Here is an 11,425-nt window from a genome sequence, read left to right as displayed (position 1 = left end):
GGGCGAGTTTCCATCCTTTCTGTAATTTTAGATTTCAAACTATTCTAGTTCAAGGAACTTACTATATAAAGAATTAAAATTCAAATTTTATACGTAAGTCAAATTGAGATATTTTCTCTTTTCTTCATATTTTATATCTCATGCTATTAAACTTCTTACATTTTCTCTCTTTTTTCATTTGTACCTATCTTGGACCGACAACATGACAGTATGAAGGCAGTCAGGTGGGTTTCGAACTCAGGAAAAAATTATAAAAATTTTATTGATAGAATTCATATTTTATATTTGATTGCTTGAAATTGACAGGAATTACGATTATGACAGTGTTGTGCTGTTATTCTCATCTGGAGTGGATTTTACAGAAAATATATTAGTTTGTGACGTCACATTAAAGCTGGTAGCAGAAAGCGATTGCAATGGGAGTTTTAGAATTTGTTTCAATTGTGATTGTAACACAATCGTTATCATTTGGAGGTTATAAGCCATGTAGRATATTCAGGAAACATTAAGCTTATACTAAATGAAATTTTTTTTCTAAAGAATTTAAATATTTTTCATAATGAATTCTTTACCTTAATTTCATTTCAGGTTTCACTGGACTCMGAACGCCCCATTGTATCGGCCTGCCGCAACGGCAGCAATAACAACGGCAATGGCAGTAGCGGTGGCATCAGTGGCGGCAGCATGAATAGCACACATAAAAGCAATTTTATGCAACATCATCATCATACATCGGCGCATCCRCATCCGCATCAGCGAGCGCGCGTCGCTCACATGTCGCACTCGTCGAATAATGTGTTGCGCGCCAGACGCGGCGTGGTGCGCATGCTCATCATTTTCGTATTAACCTTTGCGCTGTGCAATCTGCCATATCATGCGCGCAAAATGTGGCAGTACTGGTGAGTCATCTTACTTGCACGCTTGCATAAAAAAATATTTTCTTCATACATGCTAAACACATATGCAAAATGTCGCAGCGCTTGTCTAAGTGTGAGAAAATTGTGCAACAAAGCACTTTTGCGGTTCATTTAGCAGAATTTAGCCGAATTTTGGCGAATTCCTTAGTTTTTTTTTTTTTTGACTTTGCGCTAATGCGAAATTTATGCGCTGCACTGCTTGCTTAAGTGGAAAATAATATTCCGCAGCTTTTTTATATGTCTGTGTGCATTTGCGTTGCAGATAAAAATGCTAATGCCGACAAATTACTGTGCGTTCGCTAACAAGTGCGGAACTCCTAACAAGTCAGTCTTAGCCTGATTAATGAATTCTTGGAGTTTCTGCGACATGTTTTCGAGTCATATTGAATATTATGAAAGAGAAACTGTGGCCTTCATTGATTACAGTTAATTTTTCGCTTAAAAAGTCGTAGCGCTGCTCAAGGTTAACAACTGACAGAAATAACGGGCTTTTCAATAGAGACGCTACAAAAGTAGACCGATAGGGACAGCCAACGATGAAATATTTTTTCCCGCTCTTTTGACATTTCTCTTCAGTAAAAAATGTTCTTTCTTCATAGCAACATAAAAGATCCAACAACGAGTTGAAGTTACTRTAATTTACTACCAAATTTCGGATTTTCACTTATGGTCGTCCTAATCGTCCRTTCAGATCAACAATTGAGCGTCTAGTGGAAAAATTTTAATCCATCGGCTTAGTATAAAATGTTACCATGCCAGTGAGATAAAGAAKTTCAGATAGTACCGGGGAAGTGTCGAGCGTCGTTCTCAAGCGTTGAGCATCTCGTGACGTCGTAGTAGCGAATTATGCGATCTTGGATCTTGGCCTATATCTTTCCAAGGTAAAATTAACGCAAAAATTGAAGCCGCTTGGCTACTAGAATCGTCGTATGTTCGTGGAATTGGGCTGATCAACAAYGTGAAAATGATACGGAATTTCGTCGAAGAATCATCTTCAGCGGTGAGGCTCATTTCTGGCTGATTGGCTTCGTCCAAAAGCAAAATTTGCATTATTGGTCAGGCAGCAATCCACATGTAYTCCATGAGGCACCATCGCATTGCGCAAAATTACGRTTTGGTGCGGTTTATRGGCCTGCGGCATCATTGGGCCGTACTTCTTTAGTGATGATAAAKACCGGTACGTTACTGTGAATGGGAAWCGCTATCGCTCAATGATAATCAAATATTGTTGGCCCGAATTTGATGATTTTTATTTGCAAAATATGTGATTCCAACAGGGCGRCGCCACAAGCCACACACCGAATSCCACAATCGATTTATTRAAAATCCAGTTTGGTGAACTTGAAGTTAAACTATTTACTGAGGGGCTAAGTCAAGGCTAAGTCTAGTCTATGGTCTTTGTCAACAAGCCAGCGACGATTGATGAACTTCATACAAATATCGAGCCTGAAATTGTGGCAGTATCGGCCGATTTATGCTTGAAAACCGTCAAAAATTGGGTTCAGCGTTTGRACTACTTCGATTAGAACTTAATAATTTATCTAAAACATGTAATGGATCTAGTAAAAGGGAATCCATTATCCAATTGCAGGTTTYGTTTTGTATACTTAGAATGAACAACTTTGGCTTAAATACGATGTACCATCTTCCCATTTTGAGAGTAATTTCACAATGCCACTCCCACTTAAATCCGTCCGTCACGCACTTCTGAGGCGTATTTTTCACAACCAAACTCATRCGCTTTAAACTACCAGTAATAATTTGATTACCAGATCTCGACTGTAAACTGGATGCATAACAACYCTCAGCCAAGTTCTAAGAGCTTCTTTCGAATCACGATGATGTGCGATGCGTTGTTCTGCAGGATTACAATTCCTTCTCTTTTAGCCAAAACTGACTTCAGGACGCTTTCAAAAATGAATCGATTCTGTTGCTATCCAGCAGCGTTCATGTTGTTTTCATTAACTCATGTGGTACTCATACAGCAAACCTCATTCTGTTTCAGTCTTCATCGAAGAAAAACTTTTTTATTCTGAACCAAGCAATCACAAAGCTGTCTGAGAAGTATTTTTAGTACGAACTCTATGTTATCATTCTAAGATGAAGAGATCAATAWAGCTATGAATTGGTAAAATAATTCATTTCTTTTTACTCGACCTGATACCTACATATATATGTACATATGAGATGTTCTACTCGACGTCACCCAGCGAATTATTATAGTAAGAAATTCGAATTTCGGGCGAAGCAGTGCTCCCTTCCCAAAATAGTTATGCAAGCCTTACGATTTTTTAATAGGAAGTTTTTCGCAAGTATAATTAGATGATCTGATTTGATCTTTTTCTGACTAGTCTGATGTAAAATTACAGAGAATCTATACTGTCACATATCGGCTGCAATTTTGAATGAGTATATATTATACATATATTAGTTTTTCAGCTGAGAGATTATGACATTTTTCTCTTCCTCGACCAACGGTTTAACCGAGTATATTTTCTTGGTAGAAATCAAAATTATTATTAAGTTGTTTTTTATTATTTAATTCTCTCGATTTTTTTGCGTATAAATATTGAGGTTAGGTTAGCTTAGATGGCTGATCGAAGATCGCATGYGTCTGCTGTATTCAGGCCTTTTATTTCCACTCCCTCCAGTCCGGTGGGATGTCTGAAGGTATATGCTCCCAAGTACTTAAGTCTTGACCTCCAAAACGCGGCACAGTTAAGAAGGAAGTGTTGAGTTGTTTCGARCTCATCTTCTTTCCAACATGGACGCATAAGTCGGGAGTGCTTAGCGATACGAAGAGCAAAGAGATCTCCTGCGATTAATCTAAGTCCAAAAGGTTTTTCCGACAGCGCATGTACTGATGGTTTCCCACCGCTGGGGCAAGCTTACGAAAAAATCAGCTATCTAGTAGTAGATCACAAGAGGATACGGGTATACCAACCCGTTACCATTCTACCGATAGCGGTTCTAAGGCGCCTTTCCTTGCTAACTCAGTCTTATCACAAATATGTATACTCGATGCTACTGCGAGTTTAAGCACTTTTTGACCAATCCTGAACGCACTGTAAATGAATTCAAGGCTAGTATCGCCGTTCTGTTATCYGTGTGAATGTTCACTTCTCTGAAGGAGGCTGGTACCTCGGCTTGGAATATACTGCAATAGTGAGGAAGTCTGTAGCTAGAGTTGCYAGAGAGGTCCTGACAATGAACCGCTCTATAAACTTTCCCCCAAGCCAAAAATTTTAAATTTCCAGGCTTTCAAAAATATTTATGCCATGCTTCAAGTAAATTATCTGATAAGAACGTTGGATATCGAAACGACCTAAATGGAATTTTTTTTAAAAAAAAAAAAAAAAAACTAGTATAAAAAATCCCATTGGCGAGTTATTAAATGTCTATGTAAAAAAAAAAAAAAGAAAAAATGATCTATTAGCTACAATGTTCGATTTATCCATACAAAACTAACATACTCAGTAGTTTGCAACATCCAAAAGGAAGTGTCGGAGCCCTATAAAGTGTATATAAAAATTATCAGCATAATGACCTGAGTCGCTTTGGACACGCCTATCTGGCGGTGTGTACATAAGTTAGTCCTTCAGTTTTKTTGATATCKTTCTSAYATTTTGCAGACGCTYTCAAGCAGCTGCTCATTTGTCGAAATCACCGAGAGCGGATCACTACAGCATAYAGCTGCCGTACAAATTGAATGATCAAAATAATGTTATTGGAAAGGCTTTTTATTTCACCAGATATCTTCACSATGTTGGACACAGATTATTGCACCGGTTAAAATCGTGAATCTGGTATCTTAAATACCTTAGACGAATATTCAATGTTTGCTAAATAATACCGAAATGCACACAAGTAGTTTGAGTTGTCTTAATTTTCAAATTATAATTATTAATCAGTTCTCTACTGTATTCACCGAAGCGTAAAAATGTACAGCACACAATACTCACGAATGGGTTACATTGAGTAGCCCGACAATAAGAGCAACAAGCCGTGAGCGCAAAACAACCAACAAACGGTATATAATTTTGCCAAGAGCCAAAGAGAAAACCGACAGAAAATGAAACTGGTTGACAAAATAATTAATGAACTGTAAATAAAGACAACTGGCTGTAGTCGGAAAACGAGTGAGCAGGTGCAAATAATAACAACAAAAGTAGCAAACGTAAGGAGAAGGAAAGGAGAACAATTTTTGCTGCACCGTAACATACAGTATTCGACACGACGAACAACCCAAAATGCAGAAATTGCAACATGCAACATGCAACTGTTTTTCGTTGTTGCTGTTGTTGTTTGTTTCCGCTTTTAGTCGTTCCTTGTGGCGCGGAAGTGAACAAAAATTTCATTGGCGAAATGAATTCATGGCTGACTGACTAAGTGCGCTACTTCGTATAAATGAGCGAATAAATAAATAAATGAGCGAATGAATGAGTACATGAATGGGAGGATGAAAGAAATGTTGCGCGACAAATGAAAATTTGCACCATTTTACTTACTTTTGTTCGCAAGCTGGGCACGGTGCATGAAATGAGTAGGGTGATGTATGGCGTACAAGTTTTTAATTTCCAGCTGAAAAATTGTRGAATTTCTTATTTTCAGTTTCATTAACCATTTAATGAAGATTTAAGCAACGAAAATAAGACGCAGAAGAAAGCGAAATTAACGCGTGGATAAAAATGAAATTTTTATTTCGTGAGTGAATTGTTTACAGCAAATAAAGGTGGTAAAAAAAAAAATATATCTTCCAACAAATGAGCAGCTTCTTGATGTGTGTGGAATTTCCCACCGATATATTAAAACCTTCCCTACTTCCCCCGGCGGCTACTGCGCGAAGTTACTGTCGCGAAGTTACTGTCTCTTAATTCGCTGTACTATGTAAATATAGTCGTACATTTCGTACAGTTCATCGATCCATCGACTGTGGTATTCACCGTAGACAACGCACAAAAAATCATAAATCTTTCGCAGCATCTTTCTTCTTATAGAAGATTGTACCTTCTCGGTTTAGTTCCGCATCACAAATTATTTTCTCCAGAAGAAGATTGAATAAGTCACCCGATAGAGAGTCGCCTTGTCTGAAAGGCGATACCTCGTTTGGTATCGAACGGCTTGAAGAGGTCCGTCACAATCCAGATGGAGCTTTTGGCTTTGCTCCATGTCAGTTTACATATCAGTATTAGTTTTGCGGGGATATAAAAATCAAACAACGCGGCATACRGCAGCTTTTAAATCGACGGTTGTGGTAGTGTGTATCGATCTTCTTCTCACGGATATTTCCCAGGATTTGTCGCATGATGAATATGTAGTCAGTTGTTGATTTTSCAGGCTTAAAGCCACACTGATCAATTTGTTGATGATGTTTAATTTTTTAAAACACTCTCGATAAAAACTTAYACGCGTTGTTGAGAAGGCTTATCCCACGGTATTTGGCACAGATTGTGAGGTATCCCTTTTTGCAGACTGGACAGAGCACACTTAAATTCCGATMRTTKGGCATGCTTCCATCCGACCAAGCTGATGCATGCACCTTATCAGTTCTTCGCCACCATATTTGAACAGCTCGGCCGGCAAGCCATCGGCCCCCGCTGCCTTGTTGTTCTTCAGACGAGTAATTGCTATKTGAACTTCTTCATATTTGGCTGTGAAAAGTGTGCTTCATCGTCATGGATTGCGGAATCGGGTTCACTTCCTGGTGTTAAGCGCTCACTACCAGTCGGCAGGTTGGAGAAGAGTTCCCTCCATAATTTAGATATGTTTTGGGCATCAAACACTAAATCTTTCTTGTGTTTGTTGACGTGCGTGTTTGGTGCACAGAAGCGAGTGYGAATCTAGGCAGCAACGAAATAGTGGTCCGAGTCGATGTTAGGATTTCGGAGCGCACGCACGTCCACAACACTGAAGACGTGTCTTCGTCTATCATAACATCATCGATCTGGTTGGTGGCTTTTCGATCCGGAGTTAGTTAGGTAGCTTGATCAATTTTTTTATGATGGCATCTAGAAGTACATGTTAGTTTATAGAAATTTTAAACTTTAGAAATTAAATTTCTTTGTATGTTGAGAATTATCAATTTTTGACGGAATCCTCTTTATGCGAAATAAATAGTTGTCACATTTMAAACGTTCGCTCTTCTATTTATAAATACATTTTTTGCTAACTTGCATACTCCAATAAYCTCTCTTTTAACTATTTACCCAACCTTATAGCTAAAAATATTCTCAGAGCACTGATTTATGCACCCTACTGCTGAAGTACGCTGGCTCAAAAGATATAAGTTTATTTTAAATTCTTTTTCAGACTTCTGAGATAAACTCTTCAGTTACAAGCATTCGTACATATTCATGTATCTGCAAGTACACGGAGAACGAGTTGACACAGTCCTTGCTTGCCATCGTTTTTTTTTTGTTTTTTTTCGCTTCGCCTCTATTCGTTTTTCATTTCGCATGCATTTATTCACCTCTCATTGCTTTTGTTTATTTTAACTCTTTTATCCATTCATTTATTCGTTTATTAGTGTTTGTTTGTCACTTTTCGGCCTGCCTTTCTGTGGAATCACACCTGAGTAATTGGATTTAATTASCCAGTAATTTCACGCAATTAAGCTTCAAGTGTGGGTTGTCATTGACAGCCGTTGGTGCGGCGTTCACACTCGCGCTTTGACGTTTGACATTTTCCTACTTTTTAAGTGAGTATTTTTGTGTCGAGATGACGTGATTTTGACTGTGATATATAGCATGGTTATAGTGGACGAAAGTGCAGTTAGCACTGTCAATACTTTCTATTCTTATATACTTTTTCCACATAAATCAGGGTATAAGTCTTTAAATATGAGTTCGAACCTTTCCTCCAGAGAAAGGTTCACGCCTTCGGGTATTTTGTGATGCAAGCTGTAGCGTCAGGTAGTACTAAATGTTAACTAAGAAAGAACGGAATATTAAAATGAATTGGCTGTCGTCATCATCCTCTTCTTATAGAACAAACGAGTATTCCTATCAATTATRCACATTTTGAAAACTTCAACAAGATTTGCAGATGGTCAAGAACTAGTCTGATTAACTGTCACCTCAGCTTCATTTCATAGGCACCTCTGAAATCTAAGGTTACCTTCCCTTTTTAACAACAATGAAAATTCTATTTTACRGATATGTTCTGAAAAGTAATGTAAGATTAAGCCCGATCCACTTAAGGATCTCTAAAGAAGAAGCTTTAATTGATAATATTCTAACATATCCCGTAAGTCTGGATCCGACGGATCTTTCAAGATTTGATAATGTTCGGAAGTTGATAGTTCCTTGATTAATAATGTTCTGAAAAGCCCCATAAGATGATATCCATTACGACCTAGTGAGAAAGCAAGAGAGAATTGGATCGTACATTAAAGGATCATCCAATACTTTATACTAGCATTGACTTCAAAATCTAAGAAATATCACAGATGGACTTCAAAACTTGACATGGAACTGGTACCTTTATATACCTTTATATGGAACAACTTTTTCAAATATTCACAAATCTTAAAACATGCAAGCAATTTTTAATGCCTTTAAATTCTAAGTACTTTCGAGAATTATTCCACATAACCCAAACGTTAAATCTGTCAGTTGTTGGAAAAAAAGAGAAGAGCACAAATTCGTATGCTCTTGACTAAGTCACCTTGTCCAACATATCCACTCTAACGCACAAACACAGTTATTTCATACACTTGCTTATAAAATGCTGCATAATTGTTAAGTTTCAGGTGTGCTTACGAAAAAGTGCATTTTGAAGGCATTTGAGATTTGAAGTAAATTATAGAAAAACGCACTTTAGTGCCGTTGCGTCTAACTAGGAAATTGCTGGCGAGCAGTGCATAGCGGCAAGTGGGGGTCGAGTAAGCACGCCAGCGTGGACGTTAGAAGGACCGAGAGCGAGTATGTAGCACTGAGTAAAGTGAAAATGCAAAAATAGAAATCTGAAAATCTTTGGGAATTGGGACGGCAACACTGCAAAAAAGCTAGAGTTGTAAGATTTGTATATACACTGGTAAGCTTCTACTGAATTTTGTGTTATGTTCTTATGCCGTGAATTTAGGACTTCAATGAGTTGAATTGCCATTTACATTTTGCTGTTGTTTTCGGTGTATTTATGGTTGGTTAAGAGTATTTGAAGAAGAAATAGAAGAGACGATTTTTTTGCGATTTATTACAATATTCCTTGTACACTAGAAATCTTTTATGAAATGTAAGTACCATATTTTGGGTATAATTTTTTCTATTCTGCATGTAGGGACCATCTGATCAAATTCGAGTCGGACTAAATACATTTTAATACAAATTTTTATTATCACCTTCAAAAGCTCTGTCTGACTCAATAAAAGCAAGCCAATGCTTAAAAGAATTTTCCAAAAAAAAAAAAAAAAAAAACAAAAAACAAAAAAAAAACAGCCGCGGCGGTGATTGCCTCCAGTGTCTTCCGTGCCTTTACCGACTTTTTTTTTTGTTTTTTTGGTTTCTATCTATTTCGTTTATTACGAGTCTAGCTTTCACTAGCTTAATACAAACATTAGCCAAAACATTAATCAAAAATTTAATTAAAAGATTAACCAACACTTGTGTCGATCCAAGATTGATGCTAAGATCCTGCTATCTCTCTGACGTCAACCCGACGATTTTCAAGCACTGCTCTTTTGACTTATTCGATGTTGTCGTCGTCGTTAACAGCGGTGGATGGACGACTCACATGTGCTAGGTTTTCGATGATTTCATGACCTGCCCACAATGCTTTGTGTCACACAAATATTTGTCTACGTGATTAATTGTAATAATCTAAGAAAAATATTTTATTGATGCGGTTTACGTTAGTAGTTTAAAGTAACCAGTCCGGKTCGAATTTGATCAGATGGTATATAAATTTATAATTTGTATTTAACTGAGTTTTAGTGTGTTTTATCGCCATTCTCAGCAGGTAAGTTCCTTGGTAACTACTTCACCTGCTTTTAAATGAATGAATGATGAATTACTCGTATTATAGCGTTTAATGAGTGCGATGAGTTCTGTTGTCTCCTCAAAGAGGAATAGTTTAGCAATACACATTTTATTAATTTCTAGCTACTTCTTCGGCAATATTCAGCACTTAACCCTATTGATTAGGGCGGCCAATCCTATCCTTTATAAGTTCCATTCTAGTGGCGATCGTTAACGTACGTAAAGCTCTATTTTTCTGATCCCACAACAGTCGGGTGTAAGTAACCGGAATGGACCCGGATTTTCATCCGGCCAAAAACTGTCTACTCGGCGCCATTCCACGTAGTTATTTCAGGAATGTATTCTGCTGCTACAATAAACAAACATAATTTGTTTAAATTTTTAAAATAATTTGTAATCTCACTTTTATGGAAACCATCATTCTTATTGTCAAAATAGCGGGTACAGTCGATTCTCACAAGWTTCTCTTGAAACCAATTTTTCACCATCAAAAATCTGCTCTGTAGACTGGAACAGACACTGGTCTTTGACAAGGTATAAGGTGGATACATAAAAGTCCCCTAAGCAAGCTTCTAGCGTCTTTGGCGTGCCCTTATCGACGTATGTGGTTTGACTTTATGCTGTTGGAACAAACTGCCTGCTTTAGAGCGATTGCTACCTTCAGAAGATCTAATCATTGACAATATAGATTCGATTTAAGAGTTTTGCTATTAAAGAGCAGCTTATATCAGATGATTTCCTTCGTTACACACCAATCAAAAGTATTTTTTATCTTTATATTGTCTAATCTGACAACGCAAGATACCGTTTACTAACTATCTATTGGGAAAGTAAATATAATTTGTTATACTAAACCTAATACCACAACTATACTTTTTCGGTGTACAGACATATCTTAACTGATGGTTTGCCTGGAACTTATGTGGTAGGTTCTAAAATATAATAGATATAACTTTARAATAAAATATCCTTCGAACAAATGTGAACAGATGCTTTTAAAAATAATCCAATGAACAATTTTAGAAGACAAAAAGTCGTGCAAGAAGTGTGGACATATACTTTAAAATGATCAAATATATTGACCACAAGAACCCAAAAAGTAAGAAGTGATATTAAAGCTTAAACTAAAACCTTCTGCTGCTTTCCAGTACCATCAAACTAGAAGTCGGTATAAAGCAAAAGGAGGAATAAATACCACATTAAACTAGCGCTTGACCTTTTGATAAGATCACGTAACTTTTAATTCTATATAACACATATGCAGTTCATGCAACCAAGTTGCACCCACACGCACTACTCAACTAAATGGAAGRTGACTTACTAAGCTAAACTCACTTTAAATGTACGAGAGCGTTTGTTGCGTGACGCAATAGCTTCAGTTGAGTGTGTGTRTGTGTGTGWGAAAAATGTTGCAAGTTGTTTATTTCATTTGCCGAAAGTGGAAAGTGACTCTGGCTAAGAATTCTATTTCCACAAAAACTTTTTTAGCATGGTATGAAAAGCAAAGCTGGTTGTAGAGAGTGCGCTGCGGCG

General features: G+C 37.2%; 2 protein-coding genes across 3 annotated transcripts in view; both read left to right on the top strand.

Moving 5' to 3' along the window:
• The window catches only part of LOC108967785 (G-box-binding factor-like), a 17,227-nt gene extending 16,433 nt beyond the window's left edge, over positions 1 to 794 (top strand). Inside the window, exons 4-5 of the mRNA XM_018931414.1 lie at positions 589 to 703; positions 757 to 794. Coding sequence (XP_018786959.1) covers positions 589 to 703; positions 757 to 794 — 153 coding nt within the window. The remainder of the gene's footprint in view (positions 1 to 588; positions 704 to 756) is intronic.
• A 35-nt stretch (positions 795 to 829) lies between these two features.
• Positions 830 to 11,425, top strand: part of LOC108967828 (histamine H2 receptor-like) — a 14,358-nt gene continuing 3,762 nt past the window's right edge. For both annotated transcript variants that reach the window (XM_018931453.1, XM_018931452.1), the window contains exon 1: positions 830 to 899. In XM_018931453.1, the coding sequence (XP_018786998.1) occupies positions 886 to 899 (14 nt within the window). In that variant the 5' untranslated portion in view covers positions 830 to 885. The remainder of the gene's footprint in view (positions 900 to 11,425) is intronic.

Source organism: Bactrocera latifrons, unplaced genomic scaffold (assembly GCF_001853355.1).
Source record: "Bactrocera latifrons isolate USDA-ARS-PBARC rearing strain unplaced genomic scaffold, ASM185335v1 scaffold_2, whole genome shotgun sequence".
In the NCBI taxonomy this organism is placed as follows: Eukaryota; Metazoa; Arthropoda; class Insecta; order Diptera; family Tephritidae; genus Bactrocera; species Bactrocera latifrons.
This window is presented reverse-complemented; position numbering and strand designations above follow the sequence as displayed.